This window comes from Rhipicephalus microplus, chromosome X (assembly GCF_043290135.1).
Source record: "Rhipicephalus microplus isolate Deutch F79 chromosome X, USDA_Rmic, whole genome shotgun sequence".
NCBI classification, from domain to species: Eukaryota; Metazoa; Arthropoda; class Arachnida; order Ixodida; family Ixodidae; genus Rhipicephalus; species Rhipicephalus microplus.
In genome coordinates this window covers 344,127,577-344,150,603 of record NC_134710.1, presented here as the reverse complement: position 1 = coordinate 344,150,603, position 23,027 = coordinate 344,127,577, and the positions used below count along the sequence as shown (strand labels likewise).

Sequence of the window (23,027 nt, the reverse complement as noted above, 5' to 3'; positions counted from 1 at the left end):
ATTCCTGCCCTCATCCGCGGCCGTTTGTATTTTGCCTTGTCTCAGACAGCACCTCCTCTATGATGCATCGGCCGCGTCTGGCTGGCATTGATAAAATAGAGTAGGCGTTTCATCGCTGCGCTAGTAATGGACGTCATCTGCCAGTGGTGTCGAGAAATGTGAGCTTGTGCAGAACTCAGGGCCACTGCCAGGTGGCAGCACCACATTGTCGGTTGAGGGATTTGTTTTTTGTGCACAGCGTAACATTTTCAGTGAAGCCTGAAAAATGCTATGGTCTTTAGATATGCGTATGAATGTATATTCTAGTGAAGCAACGCACCACCTAATACTTACCTATTGATGTTGCATCTAAGATATTCCTATTATTTGCTTTTTGATCGATAGTGTTCACAAGTACGAATGTAGCCACCAGGTCAAGATGGCTGGGTGTTCAGCTAATTCTTAAACTTTGGCCGAGTGGCTGACTCGTCTGACAGACAGACAGGCAGACCAAAATTTATGCGTTCAAGTATCCCAAAAAGGCTGTCGTTTTTAATAATGCAATTACGAAGGTTATTCAGCAATATATGTAACAACACGCCCTGTTTCCGTGTGCCTGCTAGCCACTTTGGAGTTCATGTTGAGCCGACGTGGAAAGGCTCCCATATAAAATTGCAGGGACGTGCTCAAGACCAATATCGCTGCTAGTGAGTAAACATTGTTTTCCTCTTTTAACTCGACGAAGAAAACATAGCGGTTGCAGAAGAATGTATTCTAAGAAAGTACATTTTATTGATGAACATTACTGTATAGACTTACAAGAGTTGACAACAAAAACACAGCATAAAAGTCTTAAGGGACATATATAAAGAAAGCATGTACATGCGTATGATTACGTCCATATTTTACTGTGACCATTTTGGGGTTTCTATTGTGAATTTTTAGTCTTGCTTCGTTGCTTCGACGAAGATATCTTGCAAACTTCACGAAGTATACCAACAAATCCTATGCGTTCGTGGTATATGTTGAATAGTGAGGAACTCACGGGAGACTTAACGTTTCGTGCGAGTTATTCAACGCTTTTTTCGCATAAACAATCATGCATAAGACAGTAATGAATATTTGCGATGGTCATACTATATACATCCCCCATGCGCACGGACACAGACAATGAGTGCTGCAAATCATAAAACAACACACAGCTGCAGATTCTTTCACGTCCTGTTCAGCACTTTGTAGTCGACAGTATACAAATGCCAGGAATTGGTATGGCATTATTATCACGTTGTATTTCCTCTATCTTTATACAAATCTACATTCTAAGAAAAAAGAGAGTTATTGTTACTTATTTTAGAGAGTCCTGACTCATCATGTGCTGTATCTATTTAACTCTTTTTAGATGCTCGTAACATTCTTTATGAGAGTCCCGTCTCGCACGGGTCTCTGAAAAGATTATAATGATCTCTACGTAGAATTAGCATGCATTCTTAAATAGAGTATTATATAACACAAGTAAGGAGTCATCCAGCAGAGTAACAGTGCTTTTTTTTTCTCATAGTGTACGTAGAGGAAAAACTTCTTTTCTACAGTAGGCAACAAAGGTATGATACAGAAAAACAACTCAACCTGAAATATAACTGTAGTAACTATACATATAAATGACAAGATCTGTTAAAATTGGGAAGCAGAACCTCATATGCAAGATGGTTTTTTTTGCTGGGGCCACATATATTCGAGGCTAAGGTTAACAAAGAAAAGAATTTCAGTACAGGTACAATAGCTGGAGCTCGCTTAACGTTGCAAAGCCTGATGGCACGACAAAACGTTCGGACGATCAAGGTACCCACTTTTCTAGAAAAGTTTTCTAGGTGGCATAGGAGGAGAAACCAAGAAAAAGACAGAAAGGTTTAGAGAGTTGTTGAACCGTTTGCCTACTCTGTGCCGACAAAAGGGGAAGAGGAAATAAAAATAATAGAAAGGAGATGCTACAAATAAAAGAATAAAGAAGTAAAGGAGAATATGACAGTGCTTAATGTATGTTGCCTCCACAGCTTGTACCCAAATATCCATCTTCTTCCGACCGGAACATTTCGAGCTGAGAAGATGCCTCCTGGGACTTGGCTTCGCCCTCACAAATGGCCATCTTTTTTCTGATTGGAACAGCCAACAACCATACATGCCAGTGTGGTAGCTGTGAAGAAACAATCGCCCATCTATCTTATCTGTGAGTGTTCTCGCTTTAGTGCACCCAGGGAAGCGCCTGCAGATGTCTTAGACGGATATGACAATCGCCTTTTCTCGGAAGAAAGAATACTGGGACACAATCTAAGATCATCTTCAATACCGAAGCCGTTGAAAGCCTTGTTTGCTTCTCACACAAGGTCTCTGTAGCTTGCCACTGGAGCCATGCATGTTTTCAGACCTAGCAAGTCTCTTTAAGACAACTATGTAGGGACTGTCTTACTTTAAATTATGCGCTAAATACTGCTTGACCAGTGTGAAACCTGAAGTGCGTAGCATGTGCACGCAAGTATTTCCGTTGATAGAGTTGCGACTACTCCGTTTACCAAACCGTTGATTACGTTATTGTTTTAGGTAAGCATGTAGCGTTTTCCCGGCACTAGTAGGATTTTGTCAAGGAGATTTGCGTATACTCGGTGGGGGACATGCGCGCTACTTTTTGGTGCACTTTATTGACTTTCTGCTGGCTACGGAAGTTAAGATACGCTTCGTCTGCAACGTGTTTCGTCTCATTGTTTTCCCCTTCACATGTAGCGCCGCAAAAGCGCCAGTTAGATAAGCACACGCGCGCTTCCAGAGATGATGGCGCCCTCTCTTGCCCGGCCTAAGTGTCAACTACGTGTTTTCGAAGCATTTTTAATGATCGTTAGGTTACTTATTTCGATTACTTTCTGATTATCTTTGTTAGTCCTCTTTCGTTTATTATCCTTAGAGTATTGCTAGCCTTGTTTAAGGTCTGCATCTACAAGGTGATATTGAGAGTGATCACGCCACAATATATATGAATGGGTGACAAGTTGGGCTCCTAAGTGCTATGTACTTGAACAAGACACGAGCTTCTTAGTTATTATGTCTCTAGATTTATGACGGCCTCGCCGTCTACGACAAGTATTCTGACCTTTGTGAACATCCTATATATATATATATATATATATATATATATATATATATATATATATATATATATATATATATATATATATATATATATCAGATTATATTCAGTGCGTGCTAGTTAGTACTCGCCCCTTGCTCGTTCACCAAGCATACCACTATAACTGTCGTCGCTACCATCTCTCCTTTGTCGTCTTTGAGCCAGCTTGCGACTCAATATAGAGTAGTACATTTTTTAGGGATAAATACCCATACAAAGTTGCTTTATACATACAAACATTGCTGAACTAATACAAGTACAACTAATGGTCTTATAGATATGTTTTGCTATCATGCTCGTGAATTGTTCTCCAGTGGTCATTACTGCCCCTTTTGCTCGGGCAGGTGGCAGGTGTTTGCCATTAGTGAAAGCAATCGAGTATCAATGAAAGATGTTGTCATGAAAGAAGGAGACTGCAGAAACTGTAAAAGTAAGTGAAGAAGGCTAGCGAGAAAGCCTTAAATATTAGAAGCAAAAACAATGAAAAAGAATTGTGAGGCAAGATTGCAAAAAAAAGCAAGCAAGAACGCACTGAGCTGCTGCCGAGATTCAGGCGTAGTAACGACTTTTTCTGCTCCCCCCCCCCCTTCTCTAGGTTTTCCCCTCTCTTTCAAGAGGAGGACCCAAATATCTTCAAGCAGTGCTGCTTCTTATCGCCAGTCCTCTCGATTCGTTTCTCAATGACGTGCTGAGGTGTGGTCTTCAGATCATATGCCTGTCCAATAAGCGCCATTAAGTCGATGAAGATAGTGGCAGGGTTGAACAGTATGCCGAACTCGCTGCTCTTGTAGTCCTGCAACAAGAAAGAACGAAATGAAAACAATACATGAGTGAACAGCGTAAGGTGCCCACTGACGTGGGCTCATTGCCTACAGGCGTCAACAGCGAAGTGAAAGACACATTTCTGTCCTTAGGAACAAGAGACACTTGCTGTCTCTTGTTCCTTAAGAGAATACTGTCTGAAAGAATTCGTTGGAATCCATGATGCAGTTATATGCACTCGTCTTAGGAATGTTGCCTTCCCACGTTATTTCTGTTAGACGTTCTCTAGAGAAGCACAAGTAACCATACCGTGAACTCTTGTTCCTGTATCTCTTTCTTTCAATATTTGCCTATAATAGATTAATGAGGGACTAAGGGGTCTTTGAATGGAAAAGCTTTCGTAGTATTGCAACTAATGCATTACAGCAACAAATTTTAACTGTAGCATATATCATTTACATACAGCAATCGGTTTCTGGAAACCGATTGCTAGAAATGAAGAACTGCCTCTTCTTGGTTGCAAATCAAACCAACTCCATATAATTTAATAGTGTATATAGCTTGCCTTTTGTTTTTTCAGCCTGCTCGTATATATTGCTGTATTAACTTTTATCATTATTGCAGCACCTTTGATGTTTGATGTTTCGCGGTATAATTGTACTTGCTCCTCGTAATTATTTTTATAAATACTTTATAGGCTTCACGGGAAAGCACCACGGGATGAGAACCTGGAAAAATAATTGTCAGCAAGATACACAGAAGTGCACAAAGAAATTCCAGAGCCAGAGTTTCAGGATGTATACAACAGCATTCTCTTACCAGTTTTCAATTAACCATGGCAAGCAAACTGGGGTATATGTTTAATTTAATTTACTGGTGCCTTTCAAACGGATCCATATAGGTTTCAGGAATAAAATCTAAGAGTGCAATAAATGCGATATTAATGAAACCAACTGAGCCCTTAAAATGCGTGAACAAAAGAACTTGCGGCGAGTGACTGAAAACCGTACGTTATCTGCAAAGTGCAACGTGTTTTTTACGGTATACGTTGAACGTCTCAAGTAAGAAAACGTTCTCCACTTTCGTTTCACTTGTGACATGCCCCTTGTTCGTGAACTCGTCGCATACTTATAATACTCAAGTCGCCAATCAGTCTCTCTCATTTTTCTGTGTGAACTTTAGGGTGTCTTCCATTGTGATATATAATGTTCAATACTGCTCATTGCCCCACAGCTGTGGTCTAGTGGCAAAGGCATACGGCTGCTGACACGGAGGTCGTAGCCGTGGCGGCTGCATTTCCAATGTAAGAGAAAATGCTGTAGATCCGTGTGCTCAGATTTGGCTGCATGTTAAGGACACCCAGATGGTCAAAATTTCGGAGCCCTCCGCTACGGTGTCTCTCATAATCAAGCGGTGGTTTCGGAGTGTTAAATTCCACAGTAATGCCCATCAGCTAAATACATAATATTTTTGTGTGCGCGCAAGATTATAAGATGACGTTAAAGGCATGAGAGAATCAGGCTGTAAGGGTGCAGTATTAACCTTACATAGAAAGTAAAAGCAGAAATTTAAAAAAAAACAGCTTCAATACTGACTCTGTGAACGTTCCGCTTCGTCCTCCTATATAACTTTCCCTACTGAAAGCTGTTTAGGAATAGCGTTGATTCTTGCGATTAAAAAAAATGTTGCAAAGACACTGGATATACGTTGTGTTATGACTGCATTCTCAACAGACATTATGACTTCCCTTACTTCGATCTGATAGGCGATAGCAAGGGGCGCAGAGCAGTCGACGCTAGACGCGCTGTGTGTTCGAGGAGCCTGGCGCCACCTAGATCCCAGGAGAGGAACAAGTCTCGCATACGTTCTCACGTGCTCTCGCTCTGTCTCAGTTCCGTTAACCAAGGCACAACGCCGCCTTCCATCGCCAAGTGTTGAACTGGGCACGATCTGTGCCTCGTGATCAAGCCACCCCCGGAAGCCCACGAAAGAAATAAATAAAGATGTGCGAATAGTGAATCTCACAACCGAATAGAAAACGAATCGAATAGTTATGGTACTGAATCGAAGACAAGCAGTGATCGAATTCACTGAATATTTTTAATAGTAAGCAGCCCATTTTCATAACAGTCTTAGAACACATTTTATTTGAAATGAATTACAACAAAATTTCTTCATGAAAGATTATAGTTGGTTTTTATGCACTCAAAATATCCCAATTTCTAAACTTAAGGTACGCCCGTATATAAAGCAGGTGACTAGAGCCTTAGTCATATTTGGTAACTGTAGGTTGGAATGCAGCCTTCACTACCATTATTATTGTCAGATTTTGTCACTTCTTTTAAAATAAAATTGGGACACTAAAACTAAACGGTTTTCAACTAAACACCGCGGATACAGCTAAAATGTAATGAAGCAGATCATCCTATCATCACAACATGACCTGCGCACAAAAGGAATGTAAGAATCGGCATTTAAATCTACATATGCAAGAACAATTTACGCAAACGCAACATTTGCATCTGTTTCTATCCATGAAGCTGCATGCAGTCGTAGTTTCCACCTCCAGTTATTAGGTACAAGGTAAAGACCGAAACTGGATAATGCGATAAACAACTTCAACATCCTAAAAAGTCAGTAGGAGTGGAGTTTTTAAAAAATTAAGTTCATCCAGATATCATTCTAGTTCTCGTAGTCTTGTGAAAACTTGTGTTGTTCGCAGATATATTGATTTAGGAATTAAAAGAAAAAAATAACCTTAAGCTGTTCTTCCATCGGTGCTGGTTATTAGGAAAGTATTGGGTATTTTGAATATTTTTGAATATGGTACTATACGAGTGAGTAGCGAATCGAATACAGCGCTATTCAATTTGTTATTCGAAATTTCCTAATACTCGCACGTTCCTAAAAAACAATTTCCTAGGCGTTTCACTGAAAATGACGACGAAAGTGCAGTAAAATAATGCGAAACTCACTGAAAATTTGTGTAAAGTGCGTACTTTATAAGTTATCACATATTGTTAAGCTTTCTATATGTTTATAAAACCAGGAAATTCTTGGCCACTCCCCAATACTCTGCGAGTCACAGTTAATACTTGAACAAGAGAAGAACACCAATGTAGTAGTCTGGCTTTTCTATGGCAGAATGGCCAAGTGGTGCTTTAGCATTTTGATTGATTGATTGATATGTGGGGTTTAACGTCCCAAAACCACTATATGATTATGAGAGACGCCGTAGTGGAGGGCTCCGGAAATTTTGACCACCTGGGGTTCTTTAACGTGCACCCAAATCTGAGCACACGGGCCTACAACATTTCCGCCTCCATCGGAAATGCAGCCGCCGCAGCCGGGATGTGCTTTAGCATTTTGATGATTAACTCTATTTAGAAGTTCTTGTTTGCAAAATAAATGGAAGATCTCACATACAGTGAGAAGCAATAATGTGCAACGCATGAGTGAAGAAGGTTGATATATCCCTTTAATATCAGTGCAACGTTACGAGGCGGGCGCAATGTATGCCGTACATGACTTTAATGTCATGATTACCATGTTTGAACGTGTAAATACTTCAGTCGTCTAGTCACGTCACGTGATACTAAATTTGGTATATGTGGAGCTAGCGAAACGGCAGCGAGCGCGCTATGAGAGTAGCATGTAGTCAAGTTTTACAAGACCCGCATGTCATGATTATCATGTTTGAACGTGTCATTTACCTCCGTAACTCGTTCGTGTCACTTGATACCAAATATGGTATATGTGAAGCTACCGAAACGACCGCGAGCTCATCATGACCGTGACATGTAGTCATGTTGTCACATGACACGCATCTCATGATTATCATGTTTGCACCAGTCATATAGCTTCACAATAGAATCAGGTGAAATAATACCAAATTTGGTATAAGTGAAGGTACCGAAACGACCACGAGCGCATCATGACTGTGGCATGTCATCATCATCATCATCCTCGACATCCTGACTACGTCCACTGCAGGACAAAGGCCTCTCCCATGTTCCGCCAGTTAACCCGGTCCTGTGCTTGCTGCTGCCAATTTATACCCGCAAACTTCTTAATCTCATCTGCCCACCTAACCTTCTGTCTCCCCCTAACCCGCTTCCCATCTCTGGGAATCCAGTTAGTTACCCTTAATGACCAGTGGTTATCCTGTCTATGCGCTACATGCCCGGCCCATGTCCTTTTCCTCTTCTTTATTTCAACTATGATATCCTTAACCCCCGTTTGTCCCCTAATCCACTCTGCTCTCTTCTTGCCTCTTAAGGTTACACCTACCATTTTTCTTTCCATTGCTCGCTGCGTCGTCCTCAATTTAAGCTGAACCCTTTAAGTAAGTCTCCAGGTTTCTGCTCCGTAGCTAAGTACCAGCAAAATACAGCTGTTATATACCTTCCTCTTGAAGGATAGTGGCAATCTACCTGTCATAATTTGAGAGTGCTTGCCGAATGTGCTCCACCCCATTCTTATTCTTCTAGTTACTTAGTCTGTGCGGTTATTACCTGCCCTAAGTAGACATAGTCTTTTACAACTTCAAGTGCACTATTACCTATCTCGAAGCGCTGCTCCTTTCCGAGGTTGTTGTACATTACTTTCGTTTTCTGCAGATTGATTTTAAGACCCACCTTTCTGCTCTCCTTGTTTAACTCCGTAATCATGAGTTGTGATTCGTCCCCTGAGTTACTCAGCAATGCAATGTCATCGGCGAAGCGCAGGTTACTAAGGTATTCTCCATTAACTCTTATCCCTAACTGTTCCCATTCTAGGCTTCTGAAAACCTCCTGTAAGCACGCGGTAAATAGCATTGGGGAGATTGTATCCCCCTGCCTTACACCCTTTTTGATTGGTATTCTGTTGCTTTCTTTATGAAGCACTATGGTAGCAGTTGATCCCCTGTAGATTTCTTCCAGAATGTTTATATATACTTCACCTGCGCCCTGATTCCGCAGTGTCTGCATGACGGCTGATATGCAGACACTGCGGAATCAGAGCGTAGATGAAGTATATATAAACGTGGCGTGTAGTCATGGCTTATATGCCACGCAAGTCGTGATTTCCACGTTAGGGTCTGTTATTTATGTTCGCCATGCCGTGATGTCATACCATGCCAGTTTTGCGATATGTCATGTGAACGAAACCACCGCAAGAGCAGCAAGAAAATAAATTGTAAATCGTTGATGATTTGGTTGATATGTGGTGTTTAACGTCCCAAAACCACCATATGATTATTAGAGATGCCGTAGTGGAGGGCTACGGAAATTTTGACCGCCTGGGGTTCTTTAACGTGCACCCAAATCTTAGCACACGGGCCTACAATATTTCCGCCTCCATAAAAATTGTAAATCGTGACATTCGTCACATAGATTTCAATTTTAATGTTATGACTAGCGCCTTATGCCCCTTATAAGAGCTAAAAGTCGTAGGCGGCTAGATAGATAGATAGATAGATAGATAGATAGATAGATAGATAGATAGATAGATAGATAGATAGATAGATAGATAGATAGATAGATAGATAGATAGATAGATAGATAGATAGATAGATAGATAGATAGATAGATAGATAGATAGATAGATAGATAGATAGATAGATAGATAGATAGATAGATAGATAGATAGATAGATAGATAGATAGATAGATAGATAGATAGATAGATAGATAGATAGATAGATAGATAGATAGATAGATAGATAGATAGATAGATAGATAGATAGATAGATAGATAGATAGATAGATAGATAGATAGATAGATAGATAGATAGATAGATTCAAAGTCACCGAAGTTCGCTAAGAAATGCTTCACATAAAAAAAAACACCTGAGACCTTCTTGCTGTTGGCCAAGGTACAGTAATAAGTAAATGTCACTGCTTGATAAACACGAATTCTAAAATAGGTATTCTTGAAAGTTTCGACGAGTCCTTGTCTCAGTTGGTCTCTATAAGTTGCAGCTTCAGCTTCGTTTGGTGCGGAATTGTGCGGCTTGCATTCTCCATTTAATAAGAAGCTTCAGCGTTCGCCTTCCCTAAGGTTTCAAATATTTTCATTAGAAATGCATCAAAACAGTGATTAGGTGATCGCTAACGAGATTTGAATGAAACTTGGTGCATTAAAACAGAGAGATAGAGAAAACAGCAAAGCATTGGGAATATAACAAATGTAATTCTGATTTAGCACAGCTCGTATTGACGAATACTGCGATATACTCTAACAATCCTAAGAAAACTCGACAGCATAAAATATTTCAAATTTCACCTTTACTGAAGCAAAAAAGAAAGGCGGATTTGTGCCGAAAATTGAAAATCTCCAAGTCTTCAAGGTTTCAATGAGAATACTTCTCTGTGAGGCATTGAAAATAGTCACTTTTGCCGCAAGGCTGAAGTAATAAATATGAACATAGCAGCAAATTCTAATTACATACGAAGCGTTGCAGCTCCCTCGTTTAGCACGCGACACGGCGCAACTCAACAGAACTCCGTTGTAAGGAAACACGGCTGCTGCAGCAAGCGAAGCGACCTTCGTGTTGCATATGGTTTCAACGCAAACTTTTAGGTGAGGACACTGCACGTACAAACCTATGAGTCGTTTGCCTGTAAAGATACGACTCACTGCTGTGTGGAGTTCTTGCCGGTGAGGCACAGCTCCTCTTTCAGGAACTACCCATGCGCATGCCGCGCGGCGGAAGCAGCCAGCGCGTCTCATCTCCGCATGAGCAGCGGTCGTCGGCAGGCCTCGAACGCTTTCACTGGCACATTGAACATAAGGGGCGAGGGTTCATGTTATCGATTTGAAATTTATAGGGGACCTCACGGTGGCAGTGACCGCAACGGCGTGATTAAACCGAGTTTGGAATATTCATATAATTGCAGTCACATTCATATTTATATAAATACATATGTGCTTCAGGATGTTACTGGTGCTAGTATATATAGCAAAAAAACAACGTACCTAAACGACCTAAGATCAAAATAGAGGACAGGAATAAGACACCTCATCTACGTCTAATTGTGATCATAATCGGCTTGGAACATTTCTTTTTAAGCCATTGAACTTTCAATGGGACAGTAAAACGCCTTCTTTAGAATGATGACTGCCACGTCTGCCTAAAATCTGCTGGCTTTCCCTTTCCATTTTCCTTTGTTTCTGATGGAAGTGGTAGTTAGGAATTTTCGCGGTGGCCCCTTGTAACACATATGTACATGTGCATTGCACACCACCGCCCTGACACTACTCGTGCACACCTACCCTTCGGTGGAGATAGGGGAGTAGCTGGTGGCATCTCTTGAAAAACAACCACAACAGAAAGCAGGATGACAACAATGGGTCATAGAGTGACGCCGGAGGCATCTTTCTAGAGAACGCATTGGGTTGTCTAATAAATGAACCTCGTATTGCGGCTAACAACCTCTAAGAACGAACCTGCGGAAAAGCGTGGTGGAAGTTGTGGAAGCCCTCGCCGAACATTCCGATAGACATGGCCGGGTTCTCGGTCGGCGCGATGTTCTTGTCGTATGGCTTGTAGCCCCAGGTGTGTGCCGCGCTGTTCACCAACCACGTCATGTGCAGGCTGATGGTGTAGCGCAGTAGGCCGTTCACCAGGTGGGCGTTCCAGAACGTCTCACCCACCAGCCACATCGGCACGATCGTTGGCAACACGAAGCAGAACAGTGTCACCAGAGGTACATAAAACCTGCGCCGAAGTGGGTTCGAAATTACACTATGAATTTGTATATTCGGCATTTTAGCAAACAATCTTTTATATGCCCCTTAAGTGAGTCTCACAAAGCTGCGAACGAAATCTTTACAGGTTTTTCGATTGAAAAGTTTCGCACCACCGGTTATTTGAGCCTTTGTTTTACGACCACCCTTACAACTTCTGTACACAGCTGGTGCACACCTCCTGTTAAGTTGCACTGTGACCCATACACACTTCTGGTGGAGATGTCAAGTCAACCACTCAATATACAGAGCGCTTCAGTAAGCGTGTTCCAAGCTTTAGAAACATTCATGAACACTGCAAAGAATTTGGTATTGTTTCATATACTCTCAGTGAGAAACTCTGAGTATACTTTACTGGCGCCTTAGAGGATTTATTATTACATTGTTAACCATTTTCTAACGTATAGCTTTCAATACGAAATCAGCGTGGTACAAATAGACCAAGAACTGTATAGTGTCATGATAACGGCTGTGGTTGTAACTTGATATTATATATGAATAAATATTTTCCAAAGCATATAGAAAGAAAATAATGTGGGTTGCTTAAAAAAAGAGGTCAGATTGTAGTTTTTTTTTACTTGGCACGAGGTAGTTGGGACACGAGAAAATAGATGCCGAAGCGTTATAGTAATAAAGTCACAGCTATGCAATTAGTTGCTCAGGGTGACAAATGCAATGGCTGAAAAATAAAGCATAAGCGCCTGCCTTGAATTCCGCATTTTCATGCAATTGATATACAGAAGCAACCGGTTGCTTGTAAATTATAACTGTATACGCATTAAAGACCCCCAGCTGAGTACGGTCAACGCAGAAAACAATTCACACAAGTGACCGTAGGTCAGCACGGTCGCTTGAGCCAATCGGTTTCTGCGGCAACTACATTTAAAATAAAACCGAAGTCATCCATCATTGTGTACGTCGTAATCCTGCAGCGGTTCTACACTTAAAAGAGTGCTGACATGATTTTAAGAAATAGCAAAGGGTTTTTTTTTCTTGGTATATGTAGTGAAAACGCTCCCCACACACTCAAGCCAAAGAACATGTATAAGATACGTTAATTGAGATTTAATGTTTTTGTCACTGAGCATTTGCAAGCCTGCCGCACCGCAATGGATTTTATCCCGACGACTCGACATAGTTTCACTGAGCTTGCGAGATCTGCGTCCTGTGTGTAGCTGCAATCACAATAAATTTATGCTGGGGTCGCAGCATGACAATTCGCCCATCATGGTTTACGTGCCCGACAAGTAGATCGCAGATATACCGCTAGTACATCCCGAATTGCTGTCTTGCCGTGAGTTTACACTGCCATGAGGAGTCAATAAGATGCCGCCCCCTCGACGTCGAAACCGAAACTGCACATGTGCTTTTAAAGTAGTGACATTAAATATATACACGATGCATTATCAGGCATGCATTACTATCTTTAGGGTTATCGACACCAGAGTTCTTATTTCGAGCAACAATCCGAAACTAGTGTGAATTCGTTTCAGTACTCCTTATAACTGCAAATTTTAATTACCTTTATTGTTAGCAACGTACAGCGCAGCGCTAACCGTCACCTGCCAATCAATAGTACATACGTACAAACAATGAAACGATATGGACATGGTGTCTGAAGCCATTTTGCACTGCTGCGCTCTAGTTTACCAGCGTCCGCATGAAGTCGTGTTGTTTGCGCTGAAGACTTACCTCCTCTGGAAGCGAATGACGGGATCTTCCAGCACGTCAGAACAGTCGACAGTGGCGCCTTTGCGGAACACCTCTGGATGCTTCTTGCACATGAGCCAACCCATGTGCGCGAAGAAGAAGCCGCGGTTAATGTTGTGCGGGTCGGCATCCGTGTCCGAGAACTTATGATGCACCCGGTGGTCCCGCGTCCACTCGTAAACGTCGTTCTGCGTTGCAGGTGACAAAAAAGAAAAACAGGTGACTCAAAGATTACTTCTTTACATTGCTTCGTTCAGTTTGTATTTACATCACAAAAGATCATAATACGGTGATCTCGAAGTCCACTTGTTAACCTGATTTTCGAACAAAAAGCGTGCATGATCTCCCTACCTATTCAACATATTTGTTTTTTTTTATGTGTTTGAAACCGCAATTCACAGCGTTTAATAAAACAGCTACCCCGTGACCTAACCTCCATGTGACTGAATTGGCTTCATTTTAATTTTTTTGTCACTTGTCGTCGTCATTGGTATCGCTTATCATTCTTCTTAGCGTCATCTGTACGAAACGAGTATAGGATTATTGTATATATGAAAAAATATTTTTCAGAATGTTACAAGACATGTACAAAATGCTGCATCACGCCAAGAAAGACACAATGCTCGGAATCGGACTACTGGCTCTCATTCAAGCGAGAGAGAGATGGGGGGGGGGGAGGGAAGAGGGCTAACGTATAGGAGGTTAATGTTATGCGATCGCTTTGCTCTGTGCACTCACCTGTAGAGCGAAGCAGTTGGCCATCATCAGTATTATCCTGAGAGGCAACTTCGCTTTGAACGTGCGATGGCACCAAAGTCTGTGAGCAGCCACTGAAGAGCCAACACCCGAAATGCCCAGACCGATGAAAGCTGCGAGGAGAGGCGTAACGAGGTTCCATTTACCAGACTTTCTACACTTTGTTAGTTTGCTTGTTAATTGTTAGAATGAACGGAATGTTTATTATACTGTTCTAGTTGAATCTTACCAAGAGAAGGACAATGTATGCAAAAAATTGTGACCGCGAAAGACGAATTTAAAATAATACATTTTTCTTCATTTGACTTTCGGGCATCTACTGAAAATGAAGACCTGAAGCCAGAGAGCTCTTAACGCATTTACATTTGAACTAACGTAAGTGCATTTCACAAAAGTGTAAATGAACTGGAATGGTTCTGGGATATTCCTGGACAGTTCAGAGATAACCTGTTTGAAATATAACTTGCCCTAACATCACCAAGTTCACGGTGTTGGCCTACGAGGACAAAGAAAAACCTAGGTTCTTGACGTCACGGGAACCTTATGAGTATATCACGGGTGGTGTCTGGCGTTACCCTGTCACAAAGGCTGATGACGTTCCGGCCACGTCATCATGACGTTGTAGCAGGTCAACCGACACAACTGTGGATATGGTACGTTGGCAGTGTAGAAGCGGCTATGTTGTAGTACAAGTGAATTAAAAAGCTTCTTTCATGACGTCACGCTATAGTTTGCATAGGATCTTGGTTATTTAGGCAAACGTGGGGGTGGGGGGTGCAAATGCGCAAGGAGAGTATAGTGCCTTGCTATAAGAACCAGACGTATGGTGGACCTAAGTAAAATATTCTGGTAGAGTTATTGACGATGGCTGTACAAATGTCCAGCGGTTACGGCATATAACGTCACGGATGGTATACAGGGCAAGATCTGGGGCTAAATTCGCAAAACATCTTTTTCATAAGTTTAATCGAAATTGGGGGGGGGGGGGGCTTAACGTCCTAAAACCATCGATATGATTATGAGGGTCACTGTAGGGGAGGGCTTCGGAAATTTCGACCACCTGGAGTTCTTTATTGTGCGCCTAAATCTGAGCTCACGGGCCTCAAGGATTTTCGCCTTCATGAAAATGGGACCGTCGCGGCCGGTATTCTATCCGTGACCTTCAGGTGACTATTGTAGCGCCTTAGTCACTATAGACTACCGCGGGAGGTATTTCTAAAGTGCGTTTGTCCATTTGTAAGCATCGCTAATGATACGTCAGGTATCGTGACTGGCTCGAGTATTCTCTCACGAAACCTTTTAGCCTAATACGTTTTTGTGAATGTAGGATTAGTTTCTTTCTGACCAATCGAGGTCAAGTTTCACTGCCTGATTTCTTTTTTTTTTTTGTTCCACGTAAAAATCTTTTTGACCCCCCCTCCCCCCCCCCTTCCTGAGAAAAGTATCAGGATGGACGTCAAGTTTGGGCTAAACTGACTTTGTTGCTAAAGGTACATGGATAGCCATGGGAGCTTTTCATTGCTTTGTTTGTCTCAGGTAGTATGCGGACAACGTATTTCAAGTTATGCAAAATAAAACCTATCTGCCTTGCGGCGGTCCGGTTATTTATTATAGAGGATCCGAATAAAGTCGTTCTTTCATTAACTGTGATGGGCCAGCTCTAAAGAATTGTCACATCAGGTAAATGTCATCAAGTATTTTCATTGTTTCAGCAGGCGCTTATTGAAAGTAACATCAGCATGCATGCACCTTTAGCCTGATTAGCTTAAGTGTGGCTGCTTGTGAGGCCTTCCGCTTTTCAGACCATGCGCTCACTTTTTGCAAATGCCAGGTGGAGATGATTAGTCTGTAAGGTGACATACAACGTATGCGGTAAGCGAAATTCGGCAATACCTCCTGCGAATTTTGCTTGAACGAAATAGTTCTTGAAAGCATTAGGCGCTGATACCTGCTGTGTACATTGAAAGTATAGGAAGGGTTCGACTCCCGACTCCCGACCACACGGGGTTGACTCCCGACCATTGCGGCTGCCTTTCGATGGGTCAAAATGAAAGAACACCCATGCACTTAGATTCAAGTGCCCCTTAAGAGTTCTAGGTGGTCATATTTGTTCTGGAGTCCTCCGCTTGGACATGCCTCTTAAATATGTCGTAGTTTGACACGTAAAATATTTAATTGCATTAGATTACATACGCTTGCTACGTGTGCTACTAGAACGCCGTAGTAGTTCGTACCGTAGTCATTTTGACGTCATTGTTGTCAGTTCCGCCTTCAGTGTTAAGGTAGTTTTCCACCCTCCTTAAATATGACATGCCCGTTTTTTTATTTTCGGTGTATGTCACGTTCTTCCCTTACCATTATCGCATTGTACTGCGCACCTCGTTTAGGCCTTTGACGCAGTTCTGACGCTACCTATACTTGAACGGCTTCTATATGCGATTCGCCTACGACCATCTCCATCCACTGCAGAATAGCGTTTCGTGGCTTCCAAATCACACGCGTGCATACCACAAACATCCAGTCGTGAGAACTCTAACCACCGTATTCTAGAACGTCCCTTCACTCAACGCTCCACCTTCACTTGAGAAAGCCAATGGCAGTGCCGTCTCTAGTCATGACAAGTCACTGCATATCAGTGATAATCTGCTGCGATTCTTGTGTAGCGCAGCGTCATTTTCAGCCGAGCAGCGGCGCAGTGCTCAACTCTCTCAAGTGAAGGTTGAAAGTCGAGTCGAGGAACGTTTCTGAATACGGGGGTAACCCCCGTATTCACAAACGCTCCTCGACTCGACTTTCACCCTTCACTTGACAAAGTTGAGCACTGCGCCGCCGCTCGGCTGAAAATGACGCTGCGCTACACAAGAATCGCAGCAGATTATCACTGATATGCAGTGACTTGTCATGACTAGAGACGGCACTGCCATTGGCTTTCTCAAGTGAAGGTGGAGCGTTGAGTGAAGGGACGTTCTAGAATACGGGGGTGAGTATGAACACAAATACGCGAGGCATAGTGCGATATCAGCGACTCCAGCCTACATGAACTCGAGTCACTGCACACGCGCAGGGTGTTAGGGTCAAGACTATATTTTAACACCGCGCGCACCGAGTCATCTGCGCGCACGTTCGCCAAGGCGCTTACCGCTGATGCGATGCGCACGACTGAAATATAACCACACACGGCGAATGACCTGCGCATGTGCAAGGCTTCGTGTTGGTATAAGGAGTTGTTGATAGCCTCGTGCTGTACTTGCTTCCGTGTTTACGCTAAGTGTACTTACGCCTGGACACGAGTCTGTGCAAGGCACAGAACCTTCTACAAATTACTAAGCGCCAGTGTTGTTGCACACTATAGCACGGTAAGAATAGCACGTCCAGCTCCGAAGCGCATTGCTGATATAATCTGCTTTAGAGATTTCATGGTTTCCCTTCGCCCATTTGAGCTCGTGCTCGTATACAACACCGCATGTTGCACCACCTTGGGCTTAGCGAGATTGTGCTAAGAAGCGTGACCAACCCTTGAGCGTTGCTTAAAGATGGTGAGATAGTCAGTCGTGTGAGGAAAGGGTAAGTTACGTGATCACTTCTATAGCGTCATAATGACTGAACAACAATGACTTTGGCGTCATTTGTCCCTTCTATTACCCCTTACACCACATCTTACCAAATGCCCCGCCGCGGTGGTCTAGTGGCTAAGGTACTCGGCTGCTGACCCGCAAATCGCGGGTTCGATTCCCGGCTGCGGCGGCTGCATTTCCGATGGAGGCGGAAATGTTGTAGGCCCGTGTGCTCAGATTTGGGCGCACGTTAAAGAACCCCAGGTGGTCGAAATTTCCGGAGCCCTCCACTACGGCGTCTCTCATAATCATATGGTGGTTTTGGGACGTTAAACCCCACAAATCAATCACATCTTACCGATCCGCATTCATTGTTTAAGCACAGAGCTTGTTGTGTACTGTGCATGACTTTGTCGTTTGAAAGAACTTGTGCCAACAGATGTGTGCCTTTAAAAAAAAATATGTTGCCTGATTGCGAGCAGAAACATGATGCATACTGGGTTCGTCGTTTACGCGTTGTGCGGCGTGAAATTAAAGAAAAAATGTTTTCAGAGATGTTGTCACGGGGCTTTTTACACCAGTCGCAAATTCCAGAAGATTGCGTGTCCCGTGTCTGCGTCGCCTCCACTCGTATTATTTTGCGCTCATAGTGAGTGTTCTTTTTTTTTTCGGTGAGAGAGGGGAGGGTGTGTTCTTTTTTCTAATATCGCTCTTGTTAGATGGTCACCACAAGTGCAGGACACGCACGTGCGGTATTCTACCTTTTTTGAACACTGTCGCGGATTCTATAAAGCGGAAGAGTTGCATATAATCGGCATTCGCATGCGACTCGAGCAAGTGTCGCATTCTCGAATGTACACTCGGCGCTGTCAATGTTGCTTAAATGGTGTTTCCTTTGTTAGTCGCAAAGTTGGCAAAGCGAATAGGTAGATTCCTAATATGTGGTCATGTCACTTTCTGGTTATCATCACTACAACGTTACATTGCAGTGTCTTTGTTCGAAGTCCACCTCTTATCACCGTTTAGGACACAGAGAGAAACCACTGTTTCATGACCACGCCCCCCTCTGTAATGTTTTTTTCAGGCACCCCCCCCCCCTCCTAAAATGAGTGGCTGGATCCACCCCTGCACCTCGCTCACTACGCCTTACGAAGGGCGAGTAAGTGGATCGTCGATGCACTTTACAGCGTACTGTTAATGGACTTTAGAGTGCACGGGCGTGTCGTAGCATCTCGCGGCGGCCACGATAACTAGGCGAATCACGCAGCTCAAATCGGCTAATGGCCATATAGACTCTTGGTTTACGGCATCATTTATCGAGAGACGAGCGAAAGATTCGCTCACTTTGAGAACAAATTTTGAAATTCAGGCCGCGCGAATACGCTATATTGTTTGACTCGCCTGTTCTCAGGAGCCCTGACTACCGATCAGCAGCGTTCTCTAATCATGCTGATAAGCGTTCCAGGGTCCCTTTAACTTGACCCGTTGCCTCTGTTTTGTATCAGTATACGCTAGATCCAATGGGATCGCTGCGTGCTTAGAGTTAATGCGTAGGCGAAAAGGAACAGTTAACCTCTCGCTATATGAGCCTAGTGTGCTACAGTTTTCACAGAACTGAGAACTGGCACCGTTCCACGGAGCGGCGCGCTGCTAATCAGTCGTGACTGCGAGTGGTTGCATATCAAAGGTATCAATCTAATTCGCGCTCACACAGGAGTGTTGCCTGTATGGCTGTGATATCATCTGCAGCAATGTGGCCGGTAAGCTGCGTGTCAGCTGCCAAAAAATGAAATTTTATGGACTTACGTTGAAGACTCACGAGTACGAGCGATTAAAGCGTTGGATAAGGCTGGCGTGATGTGCGAGATAAAAAGACGCTTCTCATTTTTTTAGCGCTTACTATTATTGCGAATTCGAGCTCGATCAGCGCCGCCAGTGATGGCCGTGAGTGTAAATGCATCGCGACATCGTCCAAGCGCCGCAGCACCGCCATACCAGCTGTCGAGGCCTATTGGCCGCTGCAGCTGCTCGTTGGTATGGAATGCTGTAGTGGCGACCTAATAAAAAGCCCTCTGCAGGATAACATCTAAAGCTGAGGTGAAGAATGGCACAGATCGGTAAAATTCTGGCTTTACGATAACTTGACGCCAAACATGCGTTTCGGCGTGTGCTACTGATGCGCTATTGCTGTTGTGCAACATTGCTCAAGGGGCTAACGAACGATAGAAAGGAAACGTTGTGGCGATGCCACTTAAAAATGTATAGCACCCTCAAAATGCGCTTATTGATCCCCAATACTACTCCTAAGGGATTTTTTAAGGCCGAAAGCTGCTCACCTACCTTCGCCGAGTGGAATGACTTCTTTGCTTTTTTTTCTTGCTTTAATTTTTGGGTGGAGGGAAATTTTATAACGCAGCCAATTTTCAAGGGAGCTGGGGGCGAATTCGAGTGTGCTTTCTGAAGAAAAAAAGTCGCTAAGTGCCATCGCTATACATAAAAACAAAAAAGAAACTATTGAGTACAGCCTGGCGGTACTTTGCCACTGGGTTTCTCAGCCGAGATCTAGCGTATAGTGGAAGGCGCGAGCTACAGAAGCCACGGCATCCGGGGTTCTCACCCAAAAGGTTCGTCTGCCACTTGGCCGTGAATATAGCGCAGTAGAGGCCACAGGCGGCTCCGATGTGAAGCCCAATGAAGAGCAACACGTTGCGCCAGACGATTTCCGTCTTGTAAGGAACCTCGGAGACCGCTTCGCTCTCGGGGTCGCTGCTGTTGTCCGGCAGCTGCTGGTGATCTTGGACATCATTGTTCTCCAGGTGCCTTTTCCTCTCCGTCACCGAGGTGGTCGTTACGGAGCCCTGCCGAAAAAGCACAAGTGAGTATTTGCGCATGAACGCGTGTTAGGCGTTTATCTCCAAGGTGACCAAAGTACGAGCTCGCTTACAACGCACTCTCCGCTCAGCTGTCTGTGCACAGACTTCAGTTGTATATACGAGCTCCTAGTGGGAGGAAGCGTCACGAGTGATGGAGATGAGGCCGAACACACAAAAAAAAATACGAAATTAAAGTAAACGAAGGAGCAGGCAAAACGGCGGTCGCATGCAACTTCACCTTGCAATTAAGCTAATAACCCGGAATAAACGGGTAAAAAGGGAGCCTTCGTTCCTACAATGGCAACCGCAAGGTCCCTCTTAGACTTCGAAATTGGAGACAACATAGTGGCGTCGCTCAACCGCCCAGGCAACACGAGACTCACGCTATTCGAGGAAGTGGGAGGGCCTGTTTCACCAGCTGAAGCATGCATTGTTTATTGCACGCGAAAAAGATTAGCGCTGCTACTGGTGCAAGCAAAAGCGGTGCAAATAAAGCATCTAAACGGTTGTGTATTCGTTATATACAGAGCAAGATTCTCAATACCAGCCTTTTTGTTACGTGGACGATTCCTATTCGCTGCGAATGGCTGCAATGGCCCGGCGTTTTCGTGAGCACTTTTTTAGCCCGGCTTTAGGAGGTGAGCATCTGCTTGGCCTTCAAATACTTCATGATCATTCGACTTATGTAGATTTTTTTGAAGTAATGATGAATGGCTTGATAATAACAACGGTGATGTCGATAAAATACTGCAACCTTGTTTTATTGTTTTGCTTTTTTTACTGCTAGAGAAGAATAGCGAGAGAAGCAACCCGAGTGTGGTCGATTAGACATGGAAGAGGCCTTCTTGCTCGTACACCAGCATCAGATCAGACTTGCCGCGATCCTATTACGTGTGACTTGCAAGGCTCAAGGTCCTTGGGAACGTAGTTTATTGGACCGCGGCTGAATATCTTAGAAATAGAAAGCGTTTAAGGCACTCCAGCCTTTGACAAACGCGGTGCACAGTGAAGATGGGCTATTCTCGCGCTAGAACTGTACTTGACTCGACCACTTTTAAAACTTTCAAGGAATACTGCAGTAACTTGTGACTGGTAGAAATAAACGCTCGTCTCAGGGAGTTGTGTCAGTGGAGTAGCCAGTGAGTAAAACACCAGGCCCGTGCCTCTCCCCATCCCCTATTTTTCTCGCAATGGCATACATAAAGAAAAATAACCATTCCTAAAAGCTGCCCTTCCCCCCCCCCCCCTCCTCCTGAAAAACTTGTGGCTACTCGCCTGAGTTCTGCCGAGGGCTGATAAATCCGGCTTAATGACCACCCGCCTGTTGTACACAGCGCAACTCGGCATGCGTCGCTTTCTTCGCCCGTCGGCTCCCTGCTTTAAGGAAGGTCCGGTCTAAGTTTCCCGAATTACCGGAAGGAAGACACCCGGGTGGGTCAATCTGCTTTTTTCACGATGCCACTGCGCACGCGCCCTTCTCCTAGCGAAAAAAGTGCAAAAGGTTTCTTCATCTCGGAGGTTTTCGTTGCTGTAATACCTGTTGCTCCGTATTATTGTGACCATTATTAGCATTTTTTCGTCAAAGCGTGAGTAGTAATATATGTGCACAATATCGGATCAGAAGGAAAGAGAGACGAATCGATTATTTGCCGGAAACATATGAATTCCGTATTTTTTTTCCTTTCCTGCTCCATTTTTTCTTCAAAATTATCAAACTGCACTATCTCAATTTGTTTGCTTATAAAGTTGGAAGTTATAATCATAGACGACTTATTCCCTTCACACTATAGCACTCGGCAATTTACCATAGAAGCAAGAATCCTGAGAAAAACATCATGCATGCGCCAGTATCGCCGTGCGTGGTTAAAACTTATCGTCGCAAGTCTTTCTTTCTATTAATTTATTTTGGTGATTTTCCCCTGAAGCAGCCGCTTTATTTTCTCGCACAAAGGGAGTGAATAGACAGATTAACCTACAATACTCCTGGTAAATTTTGCCTTTGTATAAGATAGGACAAAAGCGAACTATACAGGCTGAACTCCGCAGCGTTTACTGGCGCAGCTGCTATGAGCTGCTACTACACTATACCGTCATTTTTTTTTCAGCTTTCTGAACATGGGCTTAAAAACGAAGGCTCGTGTGCAGGCTAAACTGGATCGTATGTTCCGTGATGAAAGTGTGCGAGATCGTTAACAAGCCTATTTAGGTTCAGCCAGACTTGTAGGGGCGCGAGTGCGCACCTTCTAGGCTATAGGTGCCGCAATGGGCGTGCAGTGTGACAACTGTGATTTCTAACACCACCATGGGCCACTTTTGCCACTGTCCTGGCGTTTTATTTTATTTCATAGTTTATGTTTACAAAGGGTCAGCATTCGTGTGAGGAATTGCGCAGGCAAGTCTTCAGAACAGATTTGTTAATTAAAAAGTGCAAATATATCAGTCAAATATTTTTAACATTGATTAGTCGTACTCTACACACTCATTTGAT

The 23,027-nt window shown here is 43.5% G+C and overlaps 1 protein-coding gene across 1 annotated transcript in view; it reads right to left on the bottom strand.

Moving 5' to 3' along the window:
- Window positions 1–3,207: 3,207 nt before the first annotated feature.
- The window catches only part of LOC119161164 (stearoyl-CoA desaturase 5), a 33,047-nt gene continuing 13,227 nt past the window's right edge, over window positions 3,208–23,027 (bottom strand). Inside the window, exons 2-6 of the mRNA XM_037413515.2 lie at window positions 20,284–20,524; window positions 14,095–14,225; window positions 13,339–13,544; window positions 11,347–11,617; window positions 3,208–3,947 (exon numbers count right to left, since the gene is read on the bottom strand). Coding sequence (XP_037269412.1) covers window positions 3,765–3,947; window positions 11,347–11,617; window positions 13,339–13,544; window positions 14,095–14,225; window positions 20,284–20,524 — 1,032 coding nt within the window. The 3' untranslated portion in view covers window positions 3,208–3,764. The remainder of the gene's footprint in view (window positions 3,948–11,346; window positions 11,618–13,338; window positions 13,545–14,094; window positions 14,226–20,283; window positions 20,525–23,027) is intronic.